Raw genomic sequence first — 22,324 nt, forward strand, 5'->3', positions numbered from 1 at the left:
ACAGACAGACAGACGGACATGGCGAAACTATAAGGGTTCCATTTTATGCCATTTGGCTACGGAACCCTAAAAAGTTATGCTTAATCGTACGGATTAATGTGAACATGGCCATATTTAATGTCAGCCATCTGCAAAACAATTTCCGAAAAACGTAAATTCCCTGATATGATCAGATGCAATATTTTATCGATCGACAATTTACGCGAATCGATAAGTTAATCGATCCTCAGTGTAAGCGATACTCGTTATCGGTGTCGTGCGAGTCGATACAATCCTGGTACGACATTCGAACTTAAAATCTGTTATTCATTTATATTAACTGTTAAAGCCTCGTAGGTTCGTGTTCTTCTCTCACTCTCATTCTTTGAATCGGGCCGATAAAGGTATCAACGTCAACGTTTGATATCAAAATGAGATCAAATTGTCATCAATTTTTTTAAAGTTCGAATAGGCCTCTTGTATTGACTCGATATTTCAAGTTGAAACACTGAATCAATATAAGAGGCCTATTCAATGTAATGGATGTGCTTGTTAAATTAAAGTGCATGTAAATAAGTTTTCTGAACAATTGAACTTTCTTGTTTGTAACATTTGGAATTTTATATATAATGTAGTCATTAAATATGTGTAAGATATAACGGCATGTATGTCACCAGACAGCTAAGTGACCATAAAAGTAAACAGAAAAAAATTAGTTAGCGTCCAAGTAAAACAAAAAATATTTCAAAAAAGGAAAGGGTCTAAGCGTCCCGGGCAAGGTCGGTTCTCCATACAAACGTAGTTAAGCTTTCATTTTAAAATGACTTGCTAGATTGCTCTGAAAATGTGTACTAACAATAGGGTAAGGTATATCTAGTCCTGTAATTATAGTTTCATTACAAACGAACACGTAAGTGGCTATGGGAAGGTGAAATCCGGCCGAGCTTGCTTGCGTTAGGCATATCTTTTTGCACGTTAGGAATGAAGCCAAAGAAATTCCTTCAAGATTTTAAGTGATAATTTAAAAGCATGAAGTGATTTGAAGAATAATTATCATGCATCTAAATAGCTCTGTGCAGCCAAAATGGACTCACGCGACGGTTCCTTAGTGCCTACTCACCTGGCATTATCTAGCAACTCTAAATAATAACCTGTAAACAATATGCAGTTATCTCAAGCTGGTAACAAGATCTCACCTAAGACTAGGTAATGCATTACGTCATAAGCTCAATGACAACAGTTACGTATCAGCAGCGATTGGGAAAAGTTATTCTTGCACTTGGCCTGAATTCTTGCACAGTTTTATCGATGTTTAGCACGAACAATGCGGCACACACAAGTATAACATAGGTTCCTACGTTGTTCAATATAAAGGTGTTCAACGCCTTTTTTAGTATGAGTTAGTGTACCTGTAAACGTCAAAAAAAATTAATAGTCTAATTTAAGTTTTTTGCTAGACTCATTATACTAAAGCATTTGCAAGCCTTCTCCTTCTTGAAAATGTGTCAAAATCGATACCCAAAGCAGAGACGCTTTACACATCGATTTTCGTACATTAACCCGCCTGTTGCTATCTCTATTGCACATGCATAATTATATTGCTCTCCCGTCCATGATGCCGCTTGTCAATGTCACTGTGCGAGTTTGACAGCGATAAAATTATGTGCGTGCAATAAAGATAGCAACAGGCGGGTCAATTTACGAAAATCTATCTGGAAAGCGTCTCTTCTTTACATAGTTTGTCCGATAAGATGACGTTATTCTTTTCTCATGAGTGTATTCATAATTTCCGGTATTTAAAAATTGTGAAGGTAATCTTAAAATAAACAATATAATAAATATTTTTTTTTTCCGTCAATTTAATAAGTTGCTCTTTGTTCACAAATTAATAACATCCCAGAAAAAAAAGCGAAATTATAAAAGTTATTTAATTTAAAAAAACTTAAGAGGGGCGGACCTACAAAGAAATTGAAGCAGTAAGCTTATAAGGAAGGGAAGTCAAAAACTTACAATTTACGAATACAAACAACGGGCTATATGCAGCAAATGACCCGATCTTTTTAACTACCTTAAAAAAAAAGGAGGATCTCAGTTTGACCCGTATGTTTGTATGTATGTAAGTATGTATGTATGTATATATGTTTGTCCGCGATTATATCGCGTTTGGCTGAACCAATTTTGATGCGGTCTTTTTTTTTTCAATTTTTTATTTATCTTCATTTTGCAAACTATTTGTCCGAAGAAAGCCAGTGCCGCATATTACTATTTGCTACTCTCTCAAAAATTCTTTTAATATGCATATAGGTATTCAATAACGTCACTGCCATGAATGTCAATGTCAATAACCCTCCGAATTCATATCACGGCTCGTGAACTTATACAAATGAATGGAGCACTTGAAATGAAATGAAGCACTGAGTTCCTATTGACCTTACCTATCACACCGGTCATTCGTTATGTCATAAAGCATTCGGCCAGGCACGAACGCAATAAATTAACGGATCAAAAACATCCATACGAGCACCAACGTAGCTGTAACATGGCTTAGTGCTTATCAACTTGGGAGAAAGACGATTATGGCTTGCTTCGTCTGTCAGTTAAGTTGGTCGATATAATTGTCAGGTGATAGTGACGAAAATACTATTAACGTAACGAACTGGGCGCGACTCACTGTTTATGGTCGGAAGTCACGAAGTATTAATATAATATACGTAAAGCTATGTATGAAGCTGTTATTAATTGAATAGCGTATCATTTAAACAGATTCTAAAACTTTATTATTAATCGTACATCAGTTAAAACCATTTTATCACACTTGTTTGAATCAAAATGCGATTTGATTTATAGAAAAAAATAACTTTTATTGAAAGTTAAATTATTACGCTACTACATTCGGTTATAGCTATAGCACAGAACGAATAGAACGCTGACAGCGCACCATAGATTCAACTTATTCTAAAATGTTGCAAGCAACAAATACTAATGTTAAACATACAATGTTTTTTAAAGCTATGTTCAGACTTGTCTTGAACAACACTATATATCGACTAACTAGTGTACTATGTAGGTACTAACTATTTGAAACCGTTACCAACCTTGTTGAGAATGTTGGGTGGAAGATGTTTTGCAAGATCCTGGGACACTTCTGGATGAGAAGAGCTTAGGAACGGATTATAAGTGGCGTACACGTAGCATCTATGCACAGCAGTGGACGACAAGAGGCTGATGAAAGCGTGATGATGATAATAATCTAAGTAAAATACTTATACATTCTTTATTAGGAAAGGATTAAACAACGTATAAAATAGCTCTCAGTAAATTCAGCTTCATGCATCTTAAAGGAAAATTTGATATAACATCACAGGCACACGAATAGGCCCTCAAGTATTCAATGTCTCAATTAAGAAGCATCTTGACTGTAAACAAAGTATTTAAAACGTCATTTCCTTACATTGTCAGTAATAAACGGCTTTAAGAAATTATGTGGCACTTCAAGCTTGCTTCCATGTCACTAAAATTAACATTTTAACCAAACAAGTATCATGCAGGGCCTGTAATTGCAATTGGATATGATTTGTGGAGGATTTACCCCTTTTATGGAAAAATACCTTGATGAGATATTTTATTTCATTATTAAGCTCAAGTTATTGTTTAAGGTATTTTTTTATATCTTTGGTTTTACCATGATCCGACTTGCCCGCTTGGCTAACGTGCCAATCTTTAACGCTCCGTAGCGAACGAAAAGCAACTGTCACTATCGCACTAATAGGGATAAGGGATAGACAGAAAGCTACGCTACGCGACGGACCGTTAACGATTCGCATGTTAGCTATGCAGGCTGAACTTTAAAAATTCCGAAATATTTTAAAATAGAAAAAAAGCAATACTTCAATTATCTCTGCAGCTCACTAGCTGTTTATGTAGTTGTAGGTATACACTACACAAGCAATTAAGGCATACATAAGTGTCATAAGCCATAAGTAGGTAAGTAAATGTTTTTTGTCTTTAAGCAAACTTGCGTTTACGTTGAAGTTTAAAATTTCGCAAATATGCTAGTATTGCTAGTGCAAAAAAAGCATGTTTCACAATTTTAACAATGTAATAAAACTAATAAATAATAAGAAAGTAGTCGTGTTCGGGGTTTTTTGTCGTTGAGTATTTTATTACCTTATGCAACATTTTCAATTTCCAGCGAGTGCGTGGTCTGATATTTTTTGTGATACGTTTTTTCTTCCATTGTCGCTGTTCCATAATAATATCTTTCGCATGTATCTTAAGGTCAGAGATTTTTATTTCTAGGTTGCCTGTATATTGGACTTACGGTTTCAATCTCAGGAAATTATACCATTTTACTTCAATATAACAAATTTTTAAGAAAAAAAACCGATTTCAATGAGGGAGACCGGTGAAAGAAAGATTATTGTTAATTTTGGATTACATACAATTAAATTAAAAAGACAGCGTCCTCCTCCTTTTGAAATCATGAAGTCGGTTAATAAAACATAAACGATGAAAGAAATTCCGTTGTATTAAAATCTGTGCATATTTTGTCCTTTGCCAGTAATAGTACATTAACTTCCGCTTTGTGTACCCTGAACCACACACGACAATTGAATGTCGGTTGAATCAGATGAATATCAAACTAATTAAAATGAACCATACACACCCATAAAAAACGTCGTGAATGAATGCGATACAAATATGAATGTTAAGAGGAATTCCTAGTGGTGATTTTTCCATACAAACGCTCTCGACTATTTCCTCCCTGGATTTTGAACCTAGAGCAATGATTTTTTCAAATAAGATCAATATCATCAATATCTGTGCCGCTATGTTTTGCTTTTTTGGATTATTTTATTTTGAAGAAACTTACAGCGCCTCAAAAATCGCAAAAACGGCTCAATTGAATTGGCTGTAAAAAAAGGCACAGTATACAAATATGACAATAAATATCCAAAAAATCAAAACATAGCGGCATAGATTATTTCTTCCTCTTGCAATTTCCAAAATTTCATAATGATTGGTTGCGTTTTGGAGGAGGAAACAGTCGAGAGCGAAACCTCGATTTTTGAGTTTTTTGCGAGTGAATTTTAGTCCGAGCTGCAGTTGTCCTTATCGCACGAATTGGAGGCGGAGACAGTTTATAAATATACGTACACAGAAGGATTAGTGATGGGCATAACATCCTTATTAGGGATTGCAGAACCGGTACTGTTTTAAAGAACCGGGATTTTCGGTACTGGTGGAAATAGGAACAGGGATTTCCCGGTACTTTCGGAACTGGTCTAATTATTTCATTATTTTAAATAAAACGACAGCATTTTGCGAATTTAATAATCAATTAATCACAATAAACAAGGCAATTTTTTTTAGAAATACTTATAGTATTTTACATTGCTCACACTTGTGCGTCACAAGTAAAAGATAACTACTTTGATGTTTGCCACTAGATAGCAAAAATGAAATTACATTAACGAGGGGATTTATATATAAGTATCGCATTCGTATTGTATAATCCACTGTATTACAATACGGCTAGCCGATATCAAAATAAGGGCCATTTTGAAATGCGGCGGTTCAACGATTAAGGTAGGTATGTTGGGTAAATACCGGATGCGGGTGAAGAACGTAGGACATTCATGTCTCCCTAATTTGGCTTTATTTTTTTAATGTTGGCAACATTGTGTAAGATGCCATTTCATTGCGCTTCGACTGCCAGTGTCTCAGGGCGTCGGGCTTGTGCTATGCGCAATCACAGGGAGCAAGATATTCTCGCAATTTTTTTCTTCTATCCGATCTTCGCCCTGTAATTTATTTTGCGTATTGTGACGAAACTGTTTTTGTTTTAATGTATAATTTCTTAACTATCCAATCAAAACAGACCTAGGACTGCTGCAGACCGATATCCGATCTTGACCCTTCCAGGTAAAGATCCGAGAGAAACAACCCGATCTTTACCTATTTAAAAAACAGCAGTGATTGTCAAACTTTACATTTTCTTCAATTTACCTACTGACCTACTTAATTATCACATTTATTGTTTTCTTGATCACACTTTCGTTTACCATTATTTTTATCCAGTACCACTACCAACGCGACGGTAAATCAAAAGGAAGAGATTGTGGGAGTCTATTTTGTATGTATGTATATTGTATGTGTATGTACACCTACTTACGGACAATGTCATTTTTTTAATTTCTGCAACTCAAAGGTAGCCTGGAAGAGATCGCTTTTTAGCGATAAGACCGCATGTTGTTTACCTGTGCTTATGTTCCTGTTTTCTTTTGTATTGTTTTCTTTTATTGAGGTGTGCAATAAAGAGTATTTATATTGTATAGAGATGATGATACATGTTGAATTTTATAACAAAATCGAGTAAAATAGATAGCATATGAGCAATTTTTTGCAATAAAGTACCTACACATACAGATGCATATGTAGATGTGCACGCATACATACATAGCTAGTTTCGGATACAAAATAGAGATAGGGCTTCGAAATTAGTTTCCTTAAAATGCTTCAAGAGGGCTCCCTTTTCCTATATATTTACTTTACTCTTTACATACGATCCTTACATTTTATAAAAAAAAGATTGTATATCAACTATATATATAATTTCAAAATTATACCAATAAAATCGCAATTTTACTTATTTTCCATACTTCAAGATGGGCTCTCAGTGACTTTGACCTTTTTAAAGAACTACTTAGTCTTTTTGATTTCTAAGTTTGATTCTTATTTTTTTGGCGACCTTCATTAAAAATGACTGGGCACGATTATTTTTTTATTTCGATTTTTGTCCCTACTACTTAAGCACGTAATATCTTCCAGTACATTCCTTTCAATAAACAATACATTTACACTTTCACTAAACCTGTACAGTTCACGAGATCTTAAATTGTCAAAACTTAGAAACCTATCTATTATTTTAGTCGTTTTTCTTATTTTATAAGCGGTGGTGGCCGAGTGGATATGACGTCCGACTTTCAATCCGGAGGTCGTGGGTTCAAATCCTGGCTCGTACCAATGAGTTTTTCGAAACTTATGTACGAAATGTCATTTGATATTTACCACTAGCTTTTCGGTGAAGGAAAACATCGTGAGGAAACCTGCACACATCTGCGAAGAAATTCAAAGGTGTATGTGAAGTCCCCAATCCGCATTGGGCTAGCGTGGGGACTATAGCCCGAGCCCTCTTGCACATGAGAGGAGGCCTGTGCCCAGCAGTGGGACGAATATAGGCTGAATTATTATTATTATTATTATTACTTCGGTTCGGGTAAACCTTACAATAAGAGGTTTCTTAGCACATTGCTTACATATCAAATTGCCTTATATTAGGTATCAAAGTTTGAGAGCCACAATTTTACCAATTTTTGTATCAGGGTTAAGATCGGATTCAAAAATACGAATTAAAAACTTTCGATGACAACTTTTAAGTTTGTAATTATTGGTGGCTGCAATTTATATACATTCGAGAAGGGTAGAAACCGGACCTATTTTTTGTGATATCTTATTCTCTTTCCATTAGAAGCAACTTTTTTTCACCATCCTATGTTCTCCCTTGATGGCAAAACACTCGTTACCCTAAAAAAAGTATGTCTCATCTTTACACAGGTACAAAACTGAATCCGTTCTATATTGAAAATTACCAAAATTCAGGCCGAATCTACGGTTATTATTTAACGATTTGCTCCGTACTTCAAGAATCTATCATGTGCTGAGATCTTGAAAAAACGTTTTTTCACGAGTTCTCTCAATTGGTCCCAAAATTGTCCGGCATTACCCCAACATACTTTACTCAGATTGTCATTGCGATACGTTCTTCAATAAGGCGACCCAAGTTTAGCCCCATCGTACTACAAGTAAAATAGATTGTAGTTTAACCATATATTTATACCTACTTACAAAATTTCACAACACACCATGATCATTGATCACACCCAACTTACTGTCACGGATAGGTACAGTCAAGTGTAAAAATATGGGTGTACACATCTTACTCAAAAATATGTCTCATAGCATCTTATACCAGTGTAATAAGAGCGTAGTACCATATTTATGAGAAGATTCTTTCGATACATATTTTTGCACTTGACTGTACGACGACGACCGAAGCAGGGACATCATTCTTTTTTGCAGTTTTTACCTATATGGTAATTAATAGATACAGTATAATATAAAAATGAAAAACAATATTATGTGATCAAAATATGAGATCTGTGATATGAGACCAAAAACAACTTGCTTCGGGCAGCGCAGGATGAATTCCGTCCGGCTCGCGGGCGACGTCGACATGTCGACGCAACGGCGCGCAATGAGTGAGCGCTCACGTCTCGCGTCTGTGTGTGCGCACTCACACTTAGATAGCTCCCGCTCCCGCCCACCGCAGCGCGACAGAAACATAGCTTCAAAAATTCGAGATTTGAAAAGTTGCTCAGCTAGGAATTGCTCTTAAGGTCGCTTACGTAGCAAAAGACCTTATCAATTCTTCCTATCAACACGATGTTGCAATTAATCATCAAACATCAGCTTTATTAATTATCCCTCAATACAATTCCGAAGGGCATCATAGATGGCCCTAAACAAAATTAAATGGTTTCTGTCTTGTATAAATAGTCGAACTTCCTACGGAAGCATTTGCTTATACAATACAAGTACAAGTTTGTTGTTAAAATTAACATATCCTTTACCTTAATTATTTGCTTACGAAACATCCTCGCATTCACCAAGTGGTTTGAGACCAATAGGAAGATAACGCTATTGTCTGATATGTACGGAGTGTCTTAACAATGGAAGGCGAGACGTTCCATCTGAGCACACCTAGTTATTCAATCTAATTGGAAATCAAATAGATACATTGATAAAGCTAGAAACAGAAGTCAAGACTGATGTCGAACTACTTGATTAATCAGCGATTCTCCTAATTTAGTAATCTCTCTTATCAACCTGCAAGATAATAAATCCACTGTTATGCATTCGTCTCTTGTTACATAATTGACATTGACATTGGATGTCATTTAATCGGCTACTGCCAACAGTGCTTCTAAAGGTCATCAGTCAGCGAGAAGTGGTGCATCCTACACTGCCAAAAAATTTGTCTGCACTCAAAACTTAGTCTGTCCTTTACTGGAGATTTATTCTATGTCTGTGTCTGCAGGCGTTTGAAGGAAACACACAGATAATGTGATTGAAACGTTACAGAATAACAAATTACCACATATTTTCAATTTATATATGGCGCGCGACGAAGCTAAGGCATGTCTATGCACCATATTAAAATAGTGATCAAATATACTACATAACTCTATAGGTGTATTGGTTTAAATAAATGATTATAATTTGAATAATACTCTGTCTCCATTGGTACTTGTTATGATGGAACTAGTAAACACTGTCTTATTTATGGTGTAAACCATTTCATACTGAATCGAGTCAAGTAGGTACATTATATGATTTTTATTTCATGAATTGGAATTTTGATTCAATATAGTTAGGTACTATCTAAATCGACATTTGTACAATAAAGATGATAGGAAGAAACCGAGGTGGTAACAGATGGGAAGGATTTATTCCCATTTCAAGCGCCAAAGCTTGAGAGTATAATTTAATTGCTTAGTCTACTCAAAATAGGGAAGATAACTAATCTATCATTGAATGGAGTGAGGAGAAACGATAAAAATGACATCGATTTCAAATTGGCCTCCCTTTCCTACTTTGGGTCTTCTTCTTTATTTACCATCGGTTAATAAAGTGACGTGTAAATTTTTAACAATGTCACTTTATCTGTCGATGGTTATGAGCCCCCTTCATTCGCGCAGTCATTTTTATCTATCTTTCTCCTTTCTCCACAGATTTCGAAGAGCTATCGCGTCAGAACAAGATCACGAAGCAGATCCTCGAAGCGTTTATTCAGAAGAAGTTGGGGTTGGCCCGGCACAACGTTAGAGCGCCGTCTATACGAGATATTCTACCGGTGCCAAAGCAGACTGAAGCGAGGCCTATTAGGGAATTGGGCCACGAAGGAGATGTGCTGCAAGACAACCAAGAATTGCCTGAGGATGATAACTTGCAGAGCGTTGAGAGCGAACAGATTGACTCCATCTATCCCGACGAAGGCATGTATGATTGAGATTATAATGTATAGGAACGTTTGTCTCATACCTTTATCCATTTAATATTTTTTATATTGACTTACACTTATTAAATAATATTTAAGTTTGTCATTAGAACGGAGGAGATGTTAGATACCTATATACTTGATAGATTTCTTGATTTTAATTAAATTTATTTATTTATTTATTTATTTATTTATATTTATTATTCATTAAATATGTACAGCAAAATTTTCACTATATCTAATTATACATTTGAATTGAAACCAGCGTTTAAAGACATAGTGTGCAGTAACAGCCCAAAAAGACCGAGGCCTGTGCTAGGGCTAGTTACAATATATGTGACCCAAGTTTAGAGAGCGATCGGATTTTATTTTCTTTTCTTTATTGGAGAAAAAACAGATAAAGGCCAATAACATTTAAATCAAGTACAATTCCCACTAGGAGGTCTGATAGTAGTTTTAGAACAGTTCTCTTCCCATTTTTTATTATTAAGACTAATTATATAAATTTTATTTTTCATAATTTATAATAATCGTTTGATAATAGTGTACAATGAAATAAAAATAACAAAACATAGACATTTCATAACATATAAACGTGCTGTTTCTTGTGTTTGTATTTTGAAATGGTTAGTTTCCTGTAAATATTTAATGAAACGATAATTGATTATGACAGTTGTTATCTCATCTCGTACTAAACGTTTTATATAATAGTGAAGCCTTTAGGAACTTTACTACAAAGCACAACTGTGTATTGACATTCAGTGCTAATTGATAACTAGCAAAACTTCTAAGTTAAATTGGACTCATTGTTAGTCAGGTTCGTAAGTCACGATATATGACTAGAAAATTACTCAACTAACCGCAAAACTCCAATAAACTTTTATACATTATTTTAATTTAAATATTTTTTTTGCTATCATAACCTAACATTTATCGAGAGTATTATTTGACAAGCAAGTGAAGTGGCTTTGAAAGTATGCGCAAAGCAAAGTTAATAGGGAATCGGATTGTAACAAAAATAAATTACCATTAAAGATGCAGTAGAACTATTAGAACTACTTACATGGAATAAACACGTTTTACTTTACGCATTAATTTTTGGGCTTTTAGTTATGTATACAACTTTTTTTATCAAATATATTAATTTTTGTTTTTTAAGTATTTGTCATAAACTGAAATATATGTCATATACTAAAGAAAAAGTGACGAAGTCCTTCAGTGAATTTCCGGCCTTTACCACTGGAAGGCTTCGTCACTTTTAGCTATGTGTTAAACATAGGTACAGGCAATAGTTAGAATGTTGCTGATAAGTTATAATTGACGTATGATTTCATATTCTTATATTGGTATGGTTGTCATTGGTCTCTCCTAAGGTACCTATAATTCTAACATTTAGTCTGTGGGTAAACCGCGACACTGGTTCGTACCTAAGTGTCGCAAACATGACTTACGAAAAACAAAGATCAGTTTCGCGTTTGCACTAAATCTGGGTTTGACTAATATTTGTCATACGTTTGCACCCATGTGATGTTTACCTTTTAATTACCAGATATTGACTTTCACGTGAGCTTGCCAATATTTGTGCGCCGTCTTGAATGGAGTAACGTGTGCCATTGCAACATTGATACGCAAATATTGTAGTAAGGTAGGGTAGAGCGGTGGATAGATATTGTTTTCTGACACTTAATACCTTCTGTAATTTAGTGAATTGACCTAGAGCTTCATAATGTATGGCTTAACCAAAATCGTTAATTACATAGTAAATATAAACGAATCAAGTATTAAACTTCATTATTAATCCAGGTCTTGGTATTCATGTTCTTGGGTAAAAGAGCAATAATCGACTTAACATACGCTATAGAGATAAACCCTTTTTAAACTGCCAACTCCTTGACATCACCTGTCACCTGTGATCACGTCTAACGACGCAATGTTCGCGAACACAAGGGTCATTCTCCAGATTTTTGCCTGCGTCTAAACGTCGTCAAACCATACTAAATGTATGAAAATTTGACGGAGTTGAGTCTGACCACACTCATATAATTTCAGAATTATCCATAAGTTAATGATTCTAAATAAGCAGGGCTCGTACATTTCATGCCAATGACCCAAAAATGACGTAGTTTAACATACAGGTAGTTAGCTTCCAACACTACAAAAGATTACTTATCTATTGACGCGTAGAAAAATAAATATTTGTTATGAAAAATACACTGTTGAAAATCAAAAATATGTATTATTTAATAATCTATTATTTAGTTAAGTGACGATAAGATGAAAGTCAGTTGGAGGTTTCTGTATTGATTGTATGAAATAATTAATTATTACGAAAATACTAATTGGAATCATACCCTATGTAGCGTGACGTAATTTTTCCGTCAACGGCATGAAATGTACGGGCCCTGTAAATAAGGAAAAAAAAACTATAAATAAACTTTAAATTCAGCGTTGTTTATAACTATTCCAAATTTAAAAACGAACGAAAGACGGATAGTTACACCATAAACGTTAGTCTTTACCTTTTTGGCACGGAAAACCCAAAAAAAGGGAAAAAAACACTGTGGTATCGTTAGCAGGCGTATTTGTATACATGGTGCTTATAAGATTACTTTGGATTACGTGATTATCGCCTTATTATTGATTATTGCTTATTTTTTATCGTATCATCAACCCTAACCACTTATAGGTTATACGACCGCTGTGTCGGTCAGCGACTATGCCTCTGAAATGTATAATATAATATGAAGTATATATTAAAACAAGATTAAAACATTGTGAATAGCGGCCAATTACTCACTGTCACGAAATCCTGTGCAAAATAAATATTTTACGTGCCTCATAGATTTTTGTCAACTATTTCCAGTATGTTGGCATTCTTGGCCTTGAAATAATTTAGTGCCTATGTAATAATGCTAATGTCCGTAGATAAACACAGCACGATGCCCAAGTAATGGACTAACAAAATAAAACAAAACATATTTAAAATAGAACACATTATCTTCATTATGTGCTTTTGCAAGGTCGCTAAGTGCTATTTGCTTTTGATTTGTGAGATATATATATATATGACAGGTTCGTTACTCAGTGGAGCTAAGATGGTCGGCTCTTTATCATTTGTCACCATGCCTGTCACGTTCTAACATTTATGTGAGTGCGAAAGTGACGCATGACAGGTGATAAAAATGCGGACATAGGTGCTGATACTAACAGACAAAGCACAAACTAAACCGTACATGAAGGTATGTTATATTTAAAAGAAGTCTTTAAATAATATTAGGATTTTTAAAATGATGTAAAGCGCCGAAAATATGAATATTTTTACATCTCTGAGAGTGAAAATGGGGTTGGAACTTTACAATGACCTTGAAGTGTAGGTACGGATTCACGGGCGGAGGTTTGCTTAAAATAACTTGTTTTTCAAAATAAATGGAAAAACAAAAAGTAAGCAAGCCAACAAAACAAGAGCAAGTCAACATCCGCCCTCCGTATCGAAACCTATTTAAAGCGCAGGAATTAAAAAAGAAAACAACTTTTTTCCAACAAACTGGATCAAAAATAGCTCGTATTGCCTACTCAACCTTCAAGAGTTTAATACTCTAAGGTTATAGACTGGTCCTACGAACAAAATAATAGTAGTAAAACATGGTCGCATTTTTAAAAAATACCATTAATTTAAGAACATGTTATCCGATCTAACCTTTCCCGCTGCGATAATGGCTAATAACGTAACATTAATCGATGAGGCTTAATTTATAGTTGTCATCAAGAGTCATTCACTATGAAATTTTAAAATAATTATTTTTACAAACATTATTAAGCTTCCCCAGCAAGCTCTGTTCTCCATACAAACGACTTGCTAGATTGCTCTGAAACTTTGTATTTAAAATGGCATAAAGTATATCTAATCCTGTAATTAGTTTATGTAGCTTTAGATACCATAGTTAAAAAAAATACAGCGAATTTAATTTTTTTCATACAACACTTGTTGTTGCTCTATTTCATTTGTTCTATAAGGTGGAGAAATATAAACTAATTACAGGGCTAAATGTCATTGTATGTGCAAATTTTCATTACAATCCAACAAGTAATTTTAAAATGAGAACGAATCTCCGTTTGTATGGGAAGGTGAAATTCGGCCGAGCTTACCGAGGACTCTTAAGCATCTATAATTGGGATAGGTGTTGTTCTTTTTAAGTGGACGATCGATCGTGGTGATATACTCGTACGTATAATAAATATTATACGTACGAGTATATCACCCGAGTACGAGTATATCGTAAATGTGGGTCATCTTTTGTAAATATGTGTACGTTTATTCTGCCTATACATTATTATTGTTTAATATGGATATTATAAGTATTCAAATTACAGTGGAAACCAGCAATTGCAGAACTACATTTTAAGGGATTTCTTTATGACATTTGCATTAGGGAGTTTTTGTTTTAAGAACAATTTCAGTCATTGTCTAACTATTTTGAGGAAATAGGTAACGAATGTGATGATGTCACCAAACTTTCCCATAATAATTACTTATATACTTACGACTATTAGGTCCTGATGATGATTCAATGCGTTTCAAATACCAAATCTGATATTATATCTGATGATGTCATCGCTTTGTCACCAAACCACGACGGTAAATGACTCATTAAAGGGGCATTCTACCAAAAGGTCAACTTTGGTCAACGTGAAAATTTAAAATGAAATATCGTTGAACTTAAAGCTAAGTTATAAAAATGAAACTAAGCAAGCACCCGGCGTCCCCCTCGACACTTAATTACCCTGACCCACCCAATCCAGCTCTGTCGTGTTTACAAGCTATCGAAGTCGCAGTCATGGCTGGCATTCAGGACAGCTGGCTTCCTGGATGGAATAGCACCCCAGCACTTGAAAGATCTTATATTTGATGGTCCTGGCGGCAGAAACGATGATTTGTCGTTTGTTGTTTATAAAAATGTTAACATGTCAAATATCATAAGTAATAGCGTCAAGTACACACTTAAGACGAAAGTGGAGTACCCGCGCGAAATCGCCTTTTCATACAAACGTAGTCCTCATTTTCCTCTCTGGATATTAACATTATTGAAAATATTTTGATCCAAGTAGTATATCAAACAAACAAATGAAATAGAGCAACAACAAGTGCCGGATGACCTGTGGGCCAAAACAGCCACCTGTTGGGTCCCACAGGTTGTAAGGCGTCACGGTAGACCTCGTTGGAGATGGCGGGACGAACTTGATGCCTTCGACAGAGACTGGTGGGAGACTTCCGAGGATAGGGACACGTGGAAGAATAAGAGGGAGGCCTTTGCCCAGCAGTGGGACAGTATGGGCTCATAATAATAATAATAATAATACCGCAGGGCAGCTTGTGGCGAGCTGTTGGGGAGTAACGACCCTACGGACCCGAGTACTCCCGAGAGTCGGTCAGGGTCTCCGTCTCCGGCGTGTCTTCGTCGGTCGGAGTGGACCCCAAGGGGACCCGCAGGACCTCAGCTCTGGCTTGCCTTCATTGGCCGTCCAGAGAGGAGTCGTTAGAGCTAAATGCTCCAGGGGTGGAAGTGAAAACTTGCATAAGACGCGAGTTGGCACAGTGACTGTTATCAGCCACTGGGTAGAAAGCGGCGTACACCTCTCGACACCCCTGAGCCGCTCACACCGGTGTTGCTCCTGGTCGTCTTCACGACGGCATTTTCAGGGGCCCATCTAGTGGGCGGCGAGTCACCGCCTGCCTCGATAACTAGTGAAAACATTGTTATGGCAGGTGTCATTGTCCTCCCAAACTTCAATCCATAGACCGTTATACTGTTCACTTTACTACAATAGTCCCAATGCCTGTTGCGACCGGTTCATGGGTGTCTATTGTTGCGCCCGTGAACGGGTTCCAGCAGGCGTTCTACATGACATTAAAGCTCTCCAAGAGGCCTCTACGTGTTGGATCTATATCCCCACGCAAGCCTATCAAAAGACCGGGATTTATAGGCCCGTGAAATCCAAGGAGATACAATAATAATAAATAAGTATATCAACCTACCTACCTTACCCTACCTACTATAGATATGCCCCTACATTTGATTTTTTCCGAAATTTTAATAATATAAGAGTTAGGAGCATTTAAAAATTTGTATGAAATCTGTTTTTCGCTTCTTATTTTTACAATAATCATAAAATCGAAAAAAAAATTACTCTGGTTAATATACGTCAAATTATGTAAACATATTTTCCATAATGTCAATATCCACAGAGGAAAATGGGTACTACATGTGTATGGAGAAGCGGCCGTCCCCTTTCCTCCTAATGTACACAATACCAGATATTGATCGTTGAACATGCTTATTAATATTTCGTTTTTTTTTTGTTACAGGTAGGAGTAAAAAGTACCTCGGCCCCCCATTCGAAGCCGAGTCGGATGCAAGTCGTAAGCGGGACCTTATATTACTGCTTATAAAACATGCATTCAGCTCGTAAGCTAATGGCACCAGTAATGGACAAGCACCAACCGATGGACATTCATTGCTATTTTAACCCTTTGAACGCCATGCTTATCGTGTGTGGCAATTTATCGTAAACCTTGGGTGCGTAGACAAGATGCTCTCTCTATCACCCTTCCAAATTAGTGCGACAGAGACGGTTGCGTTTCGTTCGCTTCGCAGCGTTAACGGTTGGCATCTTGTCTACGCACCTTTGTCGGAAAGTTGACATTGGGCTGTAGCTTTGCGCGTCAGTTGACATCTGTGGCGGTCAAAGGATTATAAAAACTTCAGAAGGTTAAGACAAAATCGCCTTTTCGTACAAACGTATCTAGTCCTCATTTTCCTTTCTGGATATTAACGTTATTGAAAATATTTTAACATAATTTGTTGTTTTCAACCGCAGCTATGCCCCTACGTTTGATTTTTTTTCGATTTTTAATTATTATGAAAGTTAGGAGCATATAAAAATTTGTATAAAATCTGTTTTTCACTCCAAATTTTTACAATAATCAAAAACTCCAAAAAAGTCAAACCTGGGGGCATAGCTATGGTTAATATACATCAAATTATTCAAAAATAATGTCCAAATTCAGAGAGGAAAATGGGGACTACGTTTGTATGGAAAAGCAGCCGTCCCCTTTCTTTTAATATTGTAGCATTCATTTTGCAACAATCCATTTATAACCGTATTATTTTTTAAGTAAAACTAAGTCATAACGGGTGTCTGTTAGCTTAAGGTGTCGTTATAAAATTCTTACATAATGCTTATATTAGATACACTTTATATACAAAACGTTCCTGTACTACATTTAATCACAGAAGTTGTCGAAGTCGAACGGTAATTTTTAATCTTCTTTAGGCGTATTTATGTAATCTGTGATACTGGGTTCATTTTACACCTTATTAACGAAAATGCTTAAGAATAGCTATAAGAATTTTCTATTCTCAGTATTAATTGGTTTATCGTTTTGAATGTTGTGTGGGTTTTTTATTCAGTGGTTGAAGATTTTAAGGCTTAGAAAACATAATACCTACTTATTAATTAACGGATATATTAGAACTGCAAAAACATGTGCAATAAAAGTACATTTCAATGCAAGTGTGCAAAGTATGTCATTATTTACAAGTCTCGAGATAACAAGAACAAAAGACACGGGAGCACGGGACAAGTAAATAATGACAATTGCACACGTACATTGAACGACGTTTTTTTTTAAATTGCGAAAAAATCACAATAAAACCTTACAGTTACGATTAATTCCTAGAACTTGAATGTTAATTCAGCAGTTCAGCACTATACACTACGTTCAGCGATGGTTTACATTGCAAAAATTAATCACAACATCTCATTTAATACAAAAACACTCTCACAGTTGCAATTTAAGTCGAATTATTTTGATACAACTAAATTTTAAGTGAAAATGGCGGGCGCCGGCTTTACTTTTTAATTTTTGATTTTTTCTGTTAACGACAGCCAACGGGGCAATGATAGTTTCATTCAGCCAATAAATATTGAATTTATATTTTAATAATAATTTGGACGTAATAAACGTGTAATGGCGTTTTTGGACATCCAAACTCTTTGTTAAATGTGGATCCATCCATATGGATTACGGTCAGATTTTTTTTTTTAATTGGAAAAGTAAAAAGCACTAGTTCGCAATAACCAACTTTGCGAACGCTAAACAGCTACGTAAAGGAAATATTTATATGGTGCTACTTTCCCGCACGTGTGCAGGAATGAGCACTTTCCGTGCATATATCGAAACTTTAAAGAGCGGTATATCCTGTAAAACGTTGTACGATACGTATATGAATAGGTAATTCTCAACTCATGTCGATTTAAAAGACTCCCTTCGGTCGTGTTTTAATTTATCAGTTTTATCAGCACTCGTTGCGAATTTCCTATTTTCTGCACTTGTATCGTAAATAACTATTGTGTGGTGTCTGTTATCAGCTTAAAAACTTTTGCAATGTAGGTATATATTAAAGGTTAGCTTTTTCATTTAACTTGCAATGTACTAAAGGTTAGCTTTTTTTTATTTAACTTATACATATTGTATGTATGTAACTATGTTTGTACGGGTCAAATCATGCAAGTTAAATTTGATCTTCTTCCAGGTTTCCAATAAAGTAAAAAAAATGCATATATGTAAGTCGGTGACGATACAATAGTATTATACCATCGAGCTGATCTGATGATGGAGACAGGAGATGGCCTTAGGAACTATGATAATCCAAGGCAACCTTATTTGTTTGGGGGTTTTTGAATTGTCTCTATAAGTATTAGTTGTCTTTGGAAAGAAAAGTACAGTCAGCGATAAAACCGTGCACCAAAAATTTTTTTTTTGTCAATATCTTGTTTATTAGGTAGGTATCAAATACGATTTATCTAAAGACAAAGTGTATTCGTTAAAAAGAAAACCTACATCCGTTATTTAAAACAAATACAGTCGAGTTCACAAACATCTTTACAAGCCAATGTTCCAAAAATATATAAACACCTAAGATACTGTAAGGTCGTGTAAATATGTTTTAGGAACGATAGCTTATAATAGTATTTTATACAATCGTGATATAATAAAGAGCTTTTCAGTCGAGTACCGTGTTCAGGCAACGAAGCTTGCTGAGTTGCCTAACTAAGGTACGAGATTGAAAAGCTTGAATATATCACTATTGTATACAATACTTTTTCTACGAGTCATCTAAAATAATACTATTTTTACTATAAAACCGAAATAATTAATGAAAATTGGTAAGTATCTCAGTCGAAAAAAATATGTACATAGAAAAAAAAGACATAAACGCGCGACTTTTTAGTCCCACCCCGCGCCCGTTTAGTCTTTTCTTAGCACGGGCACGTGATAGGTTTTTTTTTTATAGTTGACTACAGCTTATCGAAATGAATATTATAGTTGAGTTTGGAGACCATACATGAACAGATATATGTAGTTTGATATACGAATTAATTAATTCAACCATTATAGTCGATGAGTGCAAAAATATATTTGTGAACTCGACCGTACATCAGTTAGGTAGGCAGTAATTGAGTGCTATCAGTCTTAATGAAATCTAAAACTTTTCGCTAAAAAGGGTCATCCACCGTTTTAGCTTTTAGCTTAATTAATGCAAATAATGAATTTTTGTGATGGCTAATTAGTTTGTTTTTGTTTAGGGACTGCGTGTTTTTTATTCTTGTGAATTGGACTATTTTGCTTGTTCTTATTAAGAATTTACTTATTGCTTATCGAAAAGAATTCCCAATTAAAGTCACGTCCTTTAAAGGTTTCAATGCAAAAAAGTAAACATTGGACTTTATTTTTGTTACAAGTTATATATTATTAGAGGTGATATTTAATATGATACTATTTAATGATGCAGCAAAAAAAATTGACCGAACATGGATTGTGTACGAAATTACTCAAGCATTCGTAGGTACAGTCATAAGTAATAATATATTACATGATTGATGTCAAAAGAAGCGCGAAATAATTATAACAGATTGATAAAACGGGTCTTTGGCGCTTATCGACTTGCAAGATTTTTTCTTAAGAGTACATGAGGCTGATTGTTTAACTATACCTACGTACGTAGGTACTTCACATTTTTTTTTTACAAGGTATCTTTTGTAAAGGTTCTCACGCGAAATCTACCTAATGAAATAAGGCATCCATAAAATAATAATGCTACTTAATAATGATGGGCTAGTCAGTGCGAGTGGTCATCGCTATGCGGTCTGACATTTGAGCTACATTGGCCAAGGCCGGTTCACGCTCCGCTCCGTACCATCGTCTTGTCTTCATTGATTAGTTGACTGATCAATTTAACACCTTATTGCCATTACATAAGGTCTACCAAGTGTAAGTTAATTGTGTTGCTATTAGTGCATCGTCTACAAGCTGACCTGTCGTAAACCTTATTATAAGTACATAAGGTCTTCCAATGCACACGGTTGCTGTTAATAGGAACATTAAAAAGTGTCTTGTCTGGATCGTATTGTTTATTTTTGTTCCCAGATAATTGAAGACCTACATATCAAACAGGCTGTTTAAGTTGCCTTAGGTCAGTTTTATGAAAATCAGTCTCTTTTAAAATTGATACATACGTGTTAGGTTGAAATTCGATAGGTACTAGCTTTCGCATGAGTGCATTTAATAATACTAAGACACATATTAAATTCTACTATCCTGTCATTAATTACGTATTACGGTATTATAAAGCTACTATTACTTAAGTTATGAAGTAAGAGACTAAGTAGTAGGTTAAATACGTATATATAAAGTATTGAAATTACGATGTAAAAGTATATTAATTATTCATAATATTTTGCCCTCCAAAAAAGCCGGTTATAAATTACCGTGGGGTATTTTTATATTCAGGGAGAATTGCGTAATAAAGTTTCTATCAAATAAGGTAAACGTCCTAATTCTCTACAAGCTAATGCCCAATACATGACACTCTGCTGTCACCTCTACAATGTCTTTAGCTTAAAGATATCCTACAACAGTGAGGAGCACTAGGACGTCTACCTTAAACCAGTTATTAAAATTTGTAATTCTTCACCAGTTATAAACAAGTATAAATGTTGAATTCGTTCGGAAAAAAGTCAAAAGAAACTTTTAAAAGGTATTTAACAAGTTATTTATGACACCTGACTAATGAGTGGCTGATTGATTGATGAGCATTAATACCCATTTTACGCTGATGAATTTTCTGATAGTAAAATACTGCTTATTGACTCAAATTTTCAATAGGGTATGTTTTTATGTCCTTACTAATTTAAACCTCGTGTCTCTAGTACCTAGACTCCGCCTAAGGTAAACCTTGCACCAACTTTGACAGAGCAAAGCGTGAAAGTGCCACTATAAGCGTTAAGTTCCTTTTCCTCTAAACACTACACGAAAAAACATAACATGAAAAAACTCCAACTAACAAGTAACAAGAAAATAACAAATAAATTTAAAAGCAAAAGTTTTACGCAATACATTCCAAACTCAGATTAAACGAATTGTTACAAAACTAACCATAAGTAGAATAATAGAGATGTGTAATCCAACATATGCCTCCGTAATTATTACCTTACAAGTAACTTACAAGTCTCAATGCAATAAAAGTCAAGGTTGAGTACCTACATAACAAATAGTACCAATGTGGTTGATGGCAAAAAACAAGCTATGATTTCGAAATGTCATTGAAGAAGATGCCATACACATTTAAAAATGAGTTTGATATTTAAAAACAGTTTTTACAAGCCATTTAACAACAGCTAATCACATACCTATAATAAAAAAGTTAATATTTAGGTAATAATGATTTGTGATTCAACAAAATCTTTTCAATACGAGTTACTACCTAATACCTATACATATTACTCGTATGAAGAAACATAGAGTAAAAAAAACAACATGAATTATATTAATTGGTTACCTCTGGCTTTGACAGCGATTATTATGTGTATGTGTGTGGTTGACTTGAATAAGACCCTATTTTACCCAACCGAAACTATTTTAATTGACAGTTACCTCAAGGTCATATATGTATACATTTATTTGCTAAGACATCTATTGAAATAAGCTGTAAAATTGTGAGCATATTATTAATAGTACATTGTTGAAGAAGCGCTGGTGGCCTAGCGGTAAGAGCGCGCGACTTGCAATCCGGAGGTCGCGAGTTCAAACCCCGGCTCGTACCTATGAGTTTTTCGGAACTTATGTACGAAATATCATTTGATATTTACCAGTCGCTTTTTGGT

General features: G+C 35.1%; 1 protein-coding gene and 1 long non-coding RNA gene across 2 annotated transcripts in view; both read left to right on the plus strand.

Annotated features, from left to right (window-relative positions):
* Window positions 1-22,324, plus strand: part of LOC133523394 (uncharacterized) — a 326,759-nt gene that overhangs the window by 190,616 nt on the left and 113,819 nt on the right. The gene's annotated exons all lie outside the window — the stretch shown is intronic.
* LOC133523389 (macrophage mannose receptor 1) overlaps window positions 1-22,324 on the plus strand; it is a 136,428-nt gene that overhangs the window by 70,464 nt on the left and 43,640 nt on the right. The window contains exon 2 of the mRNA XM_061858933.1: window positions 9,834-10,097. Within this exon, the coding sequence (XP_061714917.1) occupies window positions 9,834-10,097 (264 nt within the window). The remainder of the gene's footprint in view (window positions 1-9,833; window positions 10,098-22,324) is intronic.

This window comes from Cydia pomonella, chromosome 12 (assembly GCF_033807575.1).
Source record: "Cydia pomonella isolate Wapato2018A chromosome 12, ilCydPomo1, whole genome shotgun sequence".
In the NCBI taxonomy this organism is placed as follows: domain Eukaryota; kingdom Metazoa; phylum Arthropoda; class Insecta; order Lepidoptera; family Tortricidae; genus Cydia; species Cydia pomonella.